At 41.4% G+C, this 14,393-nt stretch overlaps 3 protein-coding genes across 7 annotated transcripts in view; all 3 read left to right on the top strand.

Annotated features, from left to right (window-relative positions):
* The window catches only part of GALNTL5 (polypeptide N-acetylgalactosaminyltransferase like 5), a 128,589-nt gene extending 126,209 nt beyond the window's left edge, over positions 1-2,380 (top strand). Inside the window, exon 11 of the mRNA XM_060155882.1 lies at positions 1,984-2,380. Coding sequence (XP_060011865.1) covers positions 1,984-2,127 — 144 coding nt within the window. The 3' untranslated portion in view covers positions 2,128-2,380. The remainder of the gene's footprint in view (positions 1-1,983) is intronic.
* Positions 2,381-5,513: 3,133 nt separating this feature from the next.
* Positions 5,514-6,175, top strand: LOC132524947 (circumsporozoite protein-like). The gene is made up of 2 exons (XM_060157545.1): positions 5,514-5,914; positions 5,977-6,175. Exons 1-2 carry the CDS (start codon positions 5,514-5,516, stop codon positions 6,173-6,175), a joined length of 600 nt encoding a protein of 199 aa, XP_060013528.1.
* Positions 5,735-14,393, top strand: part of GALNT11 (polypeptide N-acetylgalactosaminyltransferase 11) — a 55,030-nt gene continuing 46,371 nt past the window's right edge. For all 5 annotated transcript variants that reach the window (XM_060156309.1, XM_060156307.1, XM_060156308.1 and 2 more), the window contains exon 1: positions 5,735-5,914. The gene's annotated coding sequence lies outside the window, so the exon portion shown is untranslated. The remainder of the gene's footprint in view (positions 5,915-14,393) is intronic.

The following is a 14,393-nucleotide window of genomic DNA, read 5'->3' as shown; positions in this document are numbered from 1 at the left end:
GAAAGGATTATGATCAGGAAAGGAAAGGCAAGGCCTCTGAGATGCTGATTATGTTCTATTTCTTGACTTAGGGTTTCTGGGGTTGATTTTTCAACAATTCACTAAGGTGCACATTTATATTCTATGTGCTTTTTTCGGTATGTTTATTATATTTCCTGATTTTTAAAAAAATATTTTTAAAAAGGTAATGCATACACATTTTTGTCTTACAGTATTGAAAAGCATGAAGTGAAAAGTAAGCTTTCTAAGCCCGTAGTTTCACCCCTCAGAAGCCACCACTAAATTACTGTCTATAGTTTCCTGTTAACATGCACATACACACGAGTATATATCCTTTTCTTTTACCTAACTCGATTTGAGCAGCAATATTTTGTTGTAATTTTTCCATTAGTATAATTTAAAAACACACTTTCAAAGTCTTTTAAAATCAGAGCAGATAAACATGTCATCCTTTTAAATATTTCCTTTGAATGGATCTCTTAAAATTGATTCCATTCATAAATAGTCCCCAGAGATAAACATTCTGATCATCTTGGCTTTTTGTTACTCCTTAACAGTGCCAAAATGAACATCCTTTACATGTATCTCTTTGCACATTTGTGCAGCTATATCTTGAATAAATCTGAAGACATGAACTTGTGGACCATGAGTTAGTGCATCTTAAATCTTGATGAATAATGTCCAAATGGTCCTCAACTCTTCCAACCCTAGTTTTAATTAAACTTTGTATTTCTTCTAATCTGATAGGTTAAAAATGATATCTCATTGTTTAAAATTGCATTTCTTTAGTTATGAGAGATTTTAAGCTTTTTTTTTTTTTCTGTGACCAGAGGTCACATTTAAATGGTTGACTTGAACACAGTTAGGACTGAGTAGTTTACTGAATTTCATGGGGGATATAGTTACCAAAAGTTCCATCTAATATAAAAAGCATGTAATGTTTGGCATAAAATCAATGGATTGTATGACACAGCATGTTGGGAAGTTGAGTGAATGTCATTGGGCAAAACAGGCTTTGGACAGGGAGATGTTGGCTAAGGTCTTCTCTGCCTTCACTCCAAAACGAGGACACCCTCCCTCAGGCCCATTCTCTGCACCAATCCCCCCTGGGGAACTAGGAGTGGCAAGACATGATGGCAAAGACCTAAAGATCCCTGGGGAGAATCCAACATGGCATGCCCATACTATGCTATTTGGGTAAGCAAGCTCCTCTCATTCAACAATATTACTGTGCTATATACCGGGCACTGGGAATACACAGATGAAAATACAAAGGTTCTGCTTTCAAGGAGGCTTTGGTCTACTTAGAATACCTCTTTTAACATGGCAGAGCTTGAGTCCATTAGACACTCATACTTGGTGCTTCCTTAAATCAAGAACGCAGAAAAGACTAACCAGGTGTGGTGATAATAATGGCCGACACTGACATGACACCTACTATGTGCCAGCCTTAGTCTCCTAAGAGCTTTGCACGTATGAAAGTGTTCAGTCCTCACCACAATCTCATGAGGGTAGCAGCCAAGGTCACATAGGTAATAAATAGCAGAGCCAGAAATTGAAGCCAGGTTGTCTTCCTCCAGAGTCAATTTGCCCTTAGCCGTCACCAACCCCCATTTCTGAAACCATGGAAGTGTTGATAGGGATTGGGGAGTGAGGGCTTTTGTCCTTGAGTATCATTGAGAGAGTAGGAGAAAGGGGAAACACTACAATAGGCGGCTATGATTCTAGAACTCTTGAGAAGCAGGACTTAGACTTGCTGAGTCCCTCTACGCTACTTTCATCGTGGTCTGTCACAGCACATCCGGTGAATATATGTGGGGTGAGTGAGTCCCAGCTCCTATGTGTGTCTCTGCCCTCCCCATACAGAGGGAAGGTTTTCTGTTGTTGTTTTGTTTTGTTTTAGTTCAGATGAAAATACATACTGCTATGTTAGATTGATTACCAAAGATTTGTCTGGTTTAATGACTCTCTCTTTCCATTTAGGAGCAGGTATTTTTACGAAGACCTAATCTGAAATATCTTGCCTATGGAGATATTAGTGAGCGTGTTGAATTAAGGAAACGATTGGGTTGCAAGTCATTTCAGTGGTATTTGGATACTGTCTTCCCGGAACTGGAGACCTCTTAAGAGAGTCTCATGAAAGGAAAACCAATCATTTTCATGAATAAAGCGTTAAAAATTCCCCTAGTCCTTCAACATGGAGAAGAGAACATGTTTGGAACATCATGAAATTATGTGAACTACAGTAAGAAGTACAACCAGAATGGTCTACAACAGAAGTGCCTTTTCTGCCACTAAATTTCTGGGGTGGCAAGACCTTAAGCATTAGAAATGCATGCTGTCACACCCTTAAGGCTGTCATAAAATCGATTGAGATAAAGTGTGTTATCTCCAGTTATTTGCCAAGCTCACTTCGTCCTGGTAGACCGTAAGGACTGCTCAACTCTTGGTCAACTCAATTCCTACTCCAGATAGGTGACCTGGGCTGGTGACCTCCCCAGAAAGACATTCTCAGAGAGCCTTGGTTGGTCCATTCAACTGTATTGAGCTCCTTTCTTGCTGCCAGTGTAGATTCTGGCCTTGACACATTGCTTGGTTGGGTTCCTGAGTTTCTGATGTCCAGTCACTTGCCTGGGTGTCCTGGTCCAGCTCTCCAGGCCAGCCTCCCTGTTTGTTTCTGTTGGCCCTTCAGTTAACTGGAGACATTCCCTCTTCCCTACTTCTGGTTTTGCCTTTTTCACGTGTGTTCCCTCCTATGGCTCTGGCCTCAGCTCTCCTGACACTTCTTGGCTTGCGTGCCTTGTTGATAATCTGTGTTCGACATGACTCGAGAAAACTGTTTAGCTGGGATTGGGGAAGAGGTAACTAGGTTCAGTATCCATCCTGTGTGGACACACTCCCAGGTGTCTAAAGTACTTCCATCAGGTTAGAGGGATGGCTGTTGCATTCACCGTGGTGAAGGCAGCTAGAAAAGTGAAAAATATATTTAATTCACAAAACGAAGAGAATGAGAAAATGAGGGAAGGAATACATTGAAAGGAGTAAAAAGGAGGAGGCTTAGGATAGAATCACTAAATCATAGCTTCTGCTGGAGAAAATATAAACTAGTTTTTTACAGCAGAAAACGACTTGACTCATCTATTATGCTCATTTAATCAACAACTGAATGGTCATCTCAGGCCAGGTGTCCTTCTAGGTGCTGGGATGCAGCTGACAATGGGGCAGGTAAACATCCCTCCCTTCATGGAGCTTGTGTTCTTTGAAATAATATATATAATGTAAAGAAAAAAGAACCAGTTTATAATGTCATTACACCCATGTATTTGGCAAAGTACTCTATAAAATCTGTTGCTGGAAAGAGATGGGAAAAACCTGTGCCCAAATATTACAGATGGCCAGGGTAACTTGATTGAGCTTTTAAAAGGTCAATCTGGCAGCACAAAGTAATTGCCACGTGATTAGTATATTCTGGGCCCATGTTTATACCTTAGCTGCTCTAGAAAGTAATAAAAAATTGATTGTAATAAACCTATGAATCCATTAAAATTAGAGTAAAATACAAAATAAAATTTCTACAGCCGAAGGAAAAAAGAGAATTGTAGTATAAATTCAGAGAATCTTCTTGTTTGGTAAGCATAAAGAAGGATGTAAATATCAGCTTTGCCAAAAGAAAAATGTTCTTTTTCTTAGAGCCATGGGCCTAATATTCAGTCTTAGTTTTTTAATGTAATTTAGTTCAGGTCCTAGATAGCATGAATAAGTCTTAGAAGCGATGTAGAATGTTGCTTAAACAATCTCCTCTAGAATATTGTTTCAGCTGACTCTGGAATAGAAAACAAATCAGAATCAACATCCAAGTACTTGGTGTGATTGAAAGGAAACCCATACTTGCCCGTAGGTGGCAATTACGGTTTTGTATAGAAATTTTAAAATCTGATTTGTATCCTGGAGCTATTTGAGAAAGTATCTGCTCACCTGCTCAAGGCTTTTCACACAACAGTTTTGGGTATGACCAAACACTTGGACAAGCCTTACATTAGCCAGAGAATTCTGTAAGGAAAGCATACTTTCAGGAATTTATCCTAAGACACACCGAGATGAAATAAAAATAAGAGCTAACAATTACTGAGCTCTCACTGTTTCATACCCCCTGGTAGGTACTCTGCATAGATTATCTCATGTCATCCACACAACTTTACAAGATAGTTCCTATTGTTATTACCATAACATAAAACAGAAAACTAAGTTTAAAACTTGTCCAGGGTTAGCGTTGCCAGATTTAGCAAATAAAAGTACAGCATGCCCTGGTAAACTTGAATTTTGGATAAACAATAATATCTTAGTATATTCCACATATTCTATGGGACATGCTAGTGAATTTTTTTTATCTGAAATTCAAATTTTAAGCCTCCTATATTTCCTCTGGCAACTGTACCTAGGGATAGATGAACACAGCCCAAAGACTAGCCTATGCCCAGCCTCAAAGACCCCGGGTTTAGATGCTACACTGCAAAAAGCATATTCATGTCATTCTTTCTAATGGTAAAAAATTGGAGCTAACCCAAAGCTTCAATTTCTGGAATGGTACGACTGTACATTAATTTGGTGGGACAGTATGAACCCATTTAAAATAACAGCTAGAAACAGATCTCCACACCCATCAGAATGGCAAATAAAATGTCTGACACCGTCAAGGGTCGGGTGAAGGTGGAGCAATGGCCGGTCTCCTGCACTGACTGCACTGCACTTAGGACACTGATTTCAGACTTTGATGTGTACATAAATCACCTGGCCACGGCGGTAAAACGCATATTTTGATTACTTAAGTACGTCTGGCATGGGGCCTGCCGACTGAAAAAAAATGCATAACCTAAACGTTGAGAATTATGTTTTATTTGGCAGACAAAACCGAGGACTCAAGCCTGGGACGCAGCCTCTCAGGTAGCTCTGCGGGACTGCTCTGAAGAGGTAAGGTGGGGGAGACAGGATAGATAGGAGTTTTTGCAACGAAGATCAGATAGTCTGAACATCAGAGGTTACTGTTAAAGAAAATCAATCAAACGCAAGTTAAGGAATTTAGTGCTTTCCTATACATAGGAATTGCAAGAGCCAGGGCGTACTGAGATCATTTCTTTGCTATGCACCCTAACCAACCAGAGCCAGGATCCTGTTCTTCCCCATCCTGAGTGCACCATTTGGGGGTGGCCACAGTGGCTGGGGGCTTGGCAGCGGACAGCCCGTTTCCACCCTGAGTTACCTCCGGGCGGGCGGGCGGGGGCTGTAATGGTGATGGCCCGATGGCTGCAACATCCTTTGCTTACTGATGGGTGCTGAAGAGTCAGGATTTCTAGCAAGCCCCCCGTGACCCCATGTGCCTTGCTGCGGCTGCTCTGCGGGCGCGCTGTACTTTCCCACCCTTACCACCAACCCGTGAGGTTTTATCAGTTTCTGCCAAGCCTTGACATTTTAACCTACAGTTCTTTTATCATAAGCGGGGTCGCACATCTTTCAATATGTTTAAGGCATTTGTCTTCAATGAGCCCATTTCTGTAAGAGTTAAAAACGCGAAGGCCGCCCGCGACCGACCCCCGAGCCCACCCGCAGGCGCTGGGCCTCGGGAACGTGTGGAGCCCGGGGGCCGCGACGCGCCCGCAGCGGGCGGTGACGTCACGCGCGGGGCCGGGGCCGCCCGTCACGTGGCCCCGGCGGGCGCGCGCTCGGGCCGAGGCCGCGGCGCGGGCACTGGGCAAGCGCTGGGGGCGCTGGTGTGCCTGCTGCTGCGCCCGCTGCTGCGTTTGCTTGCCGGCAGCTCCGCCCGCTGCGGCGAATGCGGCTCGGGCCCGGGCCGTGGCGGGAGCGAAGATGCCACAGCCCGAGTCCCGAAAGGCCGGGGTCCTGCGCTGCCGGCGTCGGGGTGAGTAGCGGATGGCCCGGCGGCGGCGTGGGAGCCTGCGCGGCCTCCGTCCGTCCCCTCAGCGCCTCCGGCGAGCGGCCGCGGCCCGAGCGCCCGGAGAGTCGGAGGCTTCGCCCCGGGCCGCCGCCCTCAGCGGGGTCTCTGGCCGCTGGCCCGGCGTCCGGGAGTGTGTGGGGCGTTGGCAGAGCCGACGCGGCCCTGGAGGCCGGGGGTGGGCCGTGGAGGCTCCTGGCTCGCGGGGGGCGGCCGCGGGCGGCGTGAGAAAGACCCGCTCCCCCGCCCCACGGCGCTTTTTGCTAAAATGCCCCAGAAAATGGTTGCAGAAATTTTCAAAACGTATAGAAACTAGAGCGAATTGAGTAACCCTTCGCTGCTACCCTGCCCTCCGTTTCCGCGGTATTCGGGCAGTGTTCACATTTCCTTAAAGGAATTTTTTTAAATTGTTCTTTTAGTGGTTGGTTTGTGCCGCTCAGGATTTGAGCGGGTCCTTGCGTGGCGTTCGGTGGATGAGCATCTTCAGTTTCCCTTTTCTTTGCAAGGTATTTGTTGAAGAAATTGGGTTATTTGTCTTGCACAGTTTCCCAGGCTCTTAAAGTACGTGCCGTTTGGATAAATATAAAAATATCAAGTCTCCACCCTCCATTACTGGTAGATTTCACCGTTTGAGTGATATTAATATGCCCATGATGGAAGAGCTTTGTGTGTTTTTATCATCGAAGATTTGGTCCAGCATTCCTTTTTACTTCGTGCTAGGAAAGCTGTTGGTTGGTTGGTTGGTTTTCCAAATGTAAGATGAAATTATAACTTTGAAATGCTTCTCATACTGCTGTGCGCCAATAAAATATTGTGATGCTACTCTCGTCCCCCAAATAAGAGTTTTAGGCCAGACTTTTTTTTTTTTTTTTTAACGACACTCAATTCTTAGCTGTTACCTAGATATCCTAGATATATACCGTATGTTAAGGTCTACTCTGCCTTGAGAAAAATCTAAACCAGAAAACCGCTCTCTACCCTTAATGTTATCAGTAGAGCTTTTCAAATTAAACGTCATGAAACAGTAGTCCACACCTCTCCTGCCTCCTCTTGACAATTTCTGTGCTGTTCTTTGCAATTTGAGTTCTATCTTCACTTTTCTTTTTTTTTTTTACTCTTTTATTATGGTGGTAAAATACACATACCATGAAGTTGATTGTTCTAAGCATTTTTAAGTGTGCAGCTCAGAGGTACTAAGTACATTCACAGTATTGTGTCACCATCACCGCTATTTCCAAAAGTTTCTCCCTTACCCTAAACACAAACTCTGAAACCATTAAGCGTTAACTCCCCATTTCCCCTCCTCCCAGCCCTTTCTGTCTCTGAATTTGCTTATTCTAGAGGCCTCACAGAATTGGAATCGTACAGTATTTGCCCTTTTGTGTTTGGCTTATTTCATCTAATGTGTTCAAGGTTCATCCATGCGGTAGTGTCTCTCAGACTTCATTCTTGGGTATGGCTGGCTAATACTCTGCCGAGTGGCTGTAGCGCAGTTTGTTTATCCATTCATCCGTTGATGGACACTAGGTTGTTGCTGTGTTTTGGCTGCTGTGAATAACACTGCTGTGAACATGTGTTTACATGTGTCTGGCTGAGTCTAACTGGCCTCCCTGGCTCTAGATTTTTTTTTTTTTCCCTCTGTCCCAAACCATTTTACACACTGTTCCTAGAATTTTCTTCCTAAGGTGTATTTGCTTAAAGACATGAGTTAGCTTCCTTTTGCATGCAGAACAAGTTAATTCTCATCCTCAGGGTCATAGCCCCAGCCTGTCCTCATAGAATTAATCACCTTCCACTAGCCTTAACCAGCTGTGTGTATTCATTATAGCCAACCTTCCTACTTGGTATTCTGTTTGGAAAACTAAAAACAAATGTTGCAGTTTCTCAAGACTTCAGCTCTCCGCTTCAGATATTTCAGTTTTTGGCCATTGAAGTCTTAAAGTCAAACTTAAATCTTAACTTCTATAAGGCATTTCCTTCAAGTTTTTCATATGAAATTAATTTGGCCTTTGTACTTATTTGTATATACCGTGGTTTATTTATATCTTTATTATGGAATTTTTTAGAGTTTGCTTTAGGATATACCCAGTTTTTCACTTGATTTATTATTTCTTTAGGATTTTTATTCTTAGAGAAAGTGGGATTACTGACCAAATGTATAAAGGTTTTTAAGGCTCCTATGCCATTGTTAAACTGCTTTTTAAAAAGGCCCTGCAATTTATAACTTTCATCACAGATAACTGTATCATTTAACTACATGTACTTCAGTGAGTACTGAAAATGTTGCTAATTTGAGTTAGAAAATAGTACCTTATTTTTATTTGCATGTCTTTACTAATTATTGAGACTGAAGACTTTTTCCTGTGTATTTCCAAGTTCATCCAGGTTGTTTCATTGATCCATACAGCTGACCTCGAACAACACAGATTTGAACTGCACAGGTCCATTTATACGCAGATTTTTTGGTCAACAGTAAATACTACGGTACAACAAGATCTGTGATTGGTCAGATCCTCTGATATGGAAGGCCTACTGTCTAAGCAGATTTTCAACTGCGTGGAGGGTTGTTCTTCCTCCCTGCCGTATTGTTCAAGGGTCAGCTGTAGTTGGAAAAATGCTATGTGTAGAGTCCCAGCCCCAGCATAACAGAACAGAGTTTCTCAAACTTGGCATTGTTGACATTTTGAGCCAGATAATTCTTCATTGCTGGGGACTGTCCTCTGCATTGTAGGATGTTTAGCAGCATCCCTGGCCTCTACCCACCACATGTTAGTAGGATCCCCCAATCTGTGACAACCAAAAATATTTCTGGACATTACCAAAAGACCCCTGTGGTTGTCCCGGTTTTCCCAGACATTGCCAAATATCTCAGGCTCTGGCTGAGAGCCACTGGAGTATAGAGAGTGGACTTAGAGCTAGGAGACTAACTTCACTGGTACAATTCACCCTTCTGATACTCTGCATCTATACACAGCCTACAACGTGCATTTCCATGTGAACATTCTGTTATCTACAGACTAAATTTTTAAGTTGATCTCCTATGAATCTTCTGTTAAATAATGAGGAAGCAGAAGTGAGGAGAAAATACTTAATATATACAAATACACACAAAACTCAATAAGGACAGACTACTAGAATCTGTGTCCATGGACCAAAATTAGTGGAGAACTTAGTCGTGTAATCACATTATAACCCCTAGAAACCAACATACATACAGAACCCAAAACGGTAGTGTAAAGGTCAAAGGAGCGTTTGTTTGTTGGGTTACATCTACACACACACACACACACACACACACACACATACACATATACATATATACACACACACCCATTTATATATAAACACATTTATATATATACACTTATTTTATATATATTTAAAAGGTTTACTATGGAAAATTTCAGACATGAAGAAAATTAATAGATTTTAAATAACCTATTAATGCTCAATCTTTTTCCATCTGTAATCCCTATTACTGTGAACTCATGGATATTTATCTTATACTTTGGGTTATAATGCAATACCACTATTTTTTTGCTCAAATTGTTTTATGGCCATTGTAAACTCTTTCAGTTGGTTCCACCTGTTCCTTTGACATACCCCCATCATTGTGGGTTTCTTCTTGTTTTTTTTGTGGTACTTACTTTCTGGCACTACAAGGTACTTCAGGCTCATCTGGTATATTTCCTTTCCCCGTCCTAGAGTCAGTCATTTCTTCAAGGAGCTTTGGTTCTTTTTATTGGAGAATGCTGTTAGAAAGCAAGATTTGGGGGACATCACAGGTGGTGCAGTGATTAAGAATCCGCCTGCCAATTCAGGGGACATGGGTTCGAGCCCTGGTCCGGGAAGATCCCACATGCCGTGGAGCAACTAAGCCCATGTGCCACAACTACTGAGCCTACGCTCTAGGGCCGGCGAGCCACAACTACTGAGCCCACATGCCACAACTACCAAAGCCTGTGCACCTAGAGCCCATGCTCTGCAACAAGAGAAGCCACTGTGATGAGAAGCCCGTGCACCACAAAGAAGAGTAAACCCTGCTCGCTGCAACTAGAGAAAGCCCACACTCAGCAACGAAGACCCAACACAGCCAAAAATAAATAAATAAATAAAATTTATTAAAAAATACCCCAAGATTTGGGCACTAGGTATGCTTGTTGTCACTTGGGGTGTCATTCTTCTAGGCCCTCTCATCTGACAAGCAAGGAAATATATATGTACATATATGGAAATATATGTGTAACCATCTGTATCTAAAGCTAACATGTTAAGCTAAACATGGGTTCATACTCATGTCTTGAACTCAAATCCATTTTAATGCTATAAATTTCCTTCTAATCACTACTTTTGCTGCATCCCACAAATTTTAATAAGCTGTATTTTCATTTTCATTTAGTTCAAAATATTTTAAAATTTCTCTTGAGACTTTAATTTCCAGATATCTGGGTTTGTTTTTTTTTTAACCTTTCTGTTACTGATTTCTAGTTTAATTCCACTGTGTCTAAGAACATACTTTGTATGGTTTCTGTTCCTTTAAATCTGTTGAAGTGTGTTTTATGGCCCAGAATATGGTCTACATTGGTGAATGTGGGCTAGAGAAGAATATGTTTTCAGCTGTTGTTGGATGGAGTTTTCTTTAAATGTCAGATCAAGTTGATTGATGTGCTTGCTCAGGTCATCTATTTCCTTATTGATTTTCTGTCTGCTCGATCTGTCAATTACTGACAGTGTTGTTGAAGTCTTTAACTATAATAGTGGATTTATCTCCTCTTTTCATTTTTCTCAGGTTTTGCTTCACGTGTTTTGATACCCTCTCATTCGTTAGGTGTAAACAAGTACAAGATTGTTATGTCTTCTTGGAGAATTGACCTCTTTATTATCACATAATGACCCTCTTTATCCCTAATTACCCGACAAAGTCTGCTTTGTCTGAAGTTAATATAGTTACTTCAGCTTTCTTTTGGTTAGTGTTAGCATGGTGTAGCTTTCCATCCTTTACTTTTAACATATATAAATTTTTATATTTAAAGTTTGTTGCTTGTAGACAGCTTATAGTTGGATCTTGTTTTGTCCACTGTGACTCTCTCTCTTTTGATATTGTATTTTTTAGACCATTCACATTTGAAGTGATTATTGATATAGTTGAGTAAATATCTTCCATGTTTGTAACTATTTTGTATTCATTGCTTTTTTCTGTTTCCTTTTAATTGGGCATTCTATATGATTCAACTCTATCTCCTCTCTTAGAATGTATTAGTTTTCTGTTGCTGCTGTAACAAAAGAACACAAACTCAGTGGTGTAAAACAACACAATTTCTTTTACAGTTCTGTAGGTCAGAGGTTTGAAATGGGTCTCAGTGGGCTAAGCTCAAGGTGTGGGCAAGGCTATGTTACCTTCTGGAGGCTCTAAGGGAGAATCAATTTCCTTGCCCTTTTAAATTTCTAGAAGCCACCCACAGTCCTTGACTCGAGGCCTTCTTCCTCTATCTTTGAAGCCAGCAGTAGTGGGCCCAGTAGATTGCATCATTCTTATCTCCTCTTTTGTCTTCCTCTTCCATACTTAAGGACTCTGTGATTACCTCCGGCCCACCCGCATAATCCCGAATAATCTCTGTATTTTAAGGTCAGGTGATTAGCAACCTTATTCTGTCTGCTGCCTTAATCTGAGGATTAGAATGTGGATATTCCTGGGGGGCTACTATTCTGCCTACCACATAGCATATCAATTATACGTATTTAAAAATTTTTTTGGTGATTGCCCTGGAGTTTACAGTATGCATTTTAAATTAACCTGAATCTGCCTTAAAGTAACACCATATTGCTTGATGTGTCATATAGATACCTTGTTAATAGCATAATCCCAATTTGTGCTTCCCACCGCTGTGACCTTGCTGTCACTCATTCACTTACCAGTGTGCTATGATCATCTAATACATTGTTACTATTATTACTTTAAACAAATGGTTGTTTTTTAGGTCAGTTAAGAATAAAAAAATAAAGGACTTTATCTTCATTTTATTTATTCCTTCTCTGATGCTCTTCTTTATGTAGATCCAGGTTTCTGACCTGTATCATTTTCCTTCTGCTTGAAGAATTTTTTTTTTTTTAACATTTCTTGCAGGACAGGTCTACTGGCGATGAATTCCTCAGGTTTTTTGGTCTGAAAAAGCCTTCATTTCTCCTTCACTTTTGAATTATAATATCGAGGGATATGGAATTGTAAAGTGGTGGTGGAGTTTCTTCCTTACTTTAAATATTTCACTCTGCTCTCTTCTTGCTTGCATGATTTCTGATGAGAAGTCCACTGTAATTCTTACTCTTTCCTCTGTAGTTAGGTGTTTTTCACTCTCTGTAACTTCTTTGAAGATTTTTTGTCTTTTGATTTTCTGAATATGGTATACCTACATGAGGGTTTTTGAGGGTATTTAATCTGTTTGGTGTTCTCTCAGCTTCCTGGGGTCTGTCATTAATTTTGGAAAGTTCTTGGCCATTATTTAAAATATTTCTTCTATTTCCTTTTCTTTTTCTTCTCCTTCTGATATTCTAATAATGGGTATATGTTATACTTTCTGAAATTGTCCCACAGTTTTTGGATGTCCTGTTTTTTCCATTCTTTTTCCTCTTTGCATTTCAGTTTGCAGAGTGTCTGTTGACCTGTATTCAAACTCACTGCTTCTTTCTTTGGCTGTATGGAGTTTCTGATGAGCCCGTGGAAAGGGCTTTTACAGTGCTCTTGGTTTTTAGCATTTCCTTTTGATTGTTTCTTACAGTTTCCATCTGTTTACATTATCCTTCTGAAAGCGTGCACCTCAGATTGGGACTGGAACCCACATGCTGGGACTCGAATCCAGACTGGGACTTGAACCCACGTGGCCGGGACTCGAACCCAGCCAAAACCCACAGTCTTCCAACTGAGATCACACACCTGGTTTCAGGATTTAATGAAGCTCAGGTTATTGATGTCTCATCGCAGAAAGAATTCAGTGAGAGGCAAAGTGATAAGTAAGAAGTGGGTTTATTTAGAGAGAAACACACTCCACAGAGTATGGGCCATCTCAGAAGGTGAGAAAGGCACCAGGGTATGGGAGTGGGTAATTTCATAGGCTAATGAGGGGGAGGAGCATTCCAGCTATTTTAGGAAGAGGTGGGGAATTCCAGGAACTGGGCCACTGCCCACTTTTTGATCCTTATGGTCAGTCTTGGAACTGTCATGGTGCCTGTGGGTGTGTCATTTAGCTTGCTGATGTGAGCATATACTGAGGCTCAAGGTCTAGTGGAAAAAGTCGACTTGTTTGCCATCTTGGACCCATTTGGTTCTAATCAGTTTATGTCATGTCCTTAGGTTATGTCATTCTTTCAGAGGTTGTGCCCTGCCTCCTTCCTGCCTGTTTCACTTCTATTCTTTGCATGTTGTCTTTTTCCATTAGAGCCCTTAACATATTAATTACAGATATTTCAAAATCTGTCTGATAATCCCAAAATCTGTGTCATCTGAGTCTGGTTCTGATGATTGCTTTGTCTTGTCAAACTGTTTTCTCTTTTATTATGCCTTGCATTTTTTAGTTGTTTTTGCTTTTGAAAGACTGACATGTATCAGGTAATAGGAACTAATAGGGGTTTGGCAGTGTTTAATGTTTGCTTAGCTACAGGTGCCAGAGGCTTCAAATTCTTCTAGTGCCCTTGTTTATATCTGCCCTCTTGACTTTGGGGTTTTCTAAGCACTGTTCCCCAGAGAGAGTCTGTGTCTTGCATCTCTTTCAGCTGTAACTCACCGGTATTTGGAGCCCTGCTGGTGTGATGGTAAAAAGTGTCAGGGAGGGTAAGAGTTCTGCAATCTTCCAATTAAATCTCAGCCTATGTCTGTGACCTTCACAAGTGTTCTCCATTGCTGTAGCTTTTTTCCTCCCTGTAATGTACTCCCTTCCCTAGCTGCAGAGTTCCCAGTCTATTTTCTGGAAGCCTTCACCTCTGTTGACTACGTTTCCCCCCTTAGGTTTGGCTGGAAGGCTTGGAGGGGCTGGAGTGGGAGGAATGCTCTTTCCTTCTTTCTTTTTTTTTTTTTAATAACCAGGTTGTTTATTTTGAATTTCAAAGGTTTAGTATTCCATTTATACCCCATTTCTCTTTAATTTCCTTAACTTGCCACACGCCCTTTCCCGTTTTGACATTCTAAATAATTCAAGCTATTTTGTAGAATATGAATAGCCATCTCAAATGCCTTTGATTGGAAGACGTTCAGTTCAGCCAACACTTATTCATCACCCGGGTGCCAAGCCCTGTGTGAGGCACCTGGTCTGCATAGTTCTTCCCTTTATTTTTAGTTGTCAAAGGAGTCACTTCATCTGTGGTGCTTCGATAGGCTAAAGTCAGCATTTGAGGGAAACAGGCAAAGATCCGAGTTTCAAGTCCTTTGAATGAAGTTGTGAGCAGCTGCCATGTAGCA

Source organism: Lagenorhynchus albirostris, chromosome 8, assembly GCF_949774975.1.
Source record: "Lagenorhynchus albirostris chromosome 8, mLagAlb1.1, whole genome shotgun sequence".
Taxonomy (NCBI): domain Eukaryota; kingdom Metazoa; phylum Chordata; class Mammalia; order Artiodactyla; family Delphinidae; genus Lagenorhynchus; species Lagenorhynchus albirostris.
This window is presented reverse-complemented; position numbering and strand designations above follow the sequence as displayed.

Coding starts and splice junctions, on each gene's coding strand:
- LOC132524947 (XM_060157545.1), top strand. CDS start 5,514: ATGTTTAAGGCATTTGTCTTCAATGAGCCCATTTCTGTAAGAGTTAAA. Junction 5,915..5,976: donor CCTGCGCTGCCGGCGTCGGG/GTGAGTAGCGGA, acceptor CCGTCCCCTCAG/CGCCTCCGGCGAGCGGCCGC.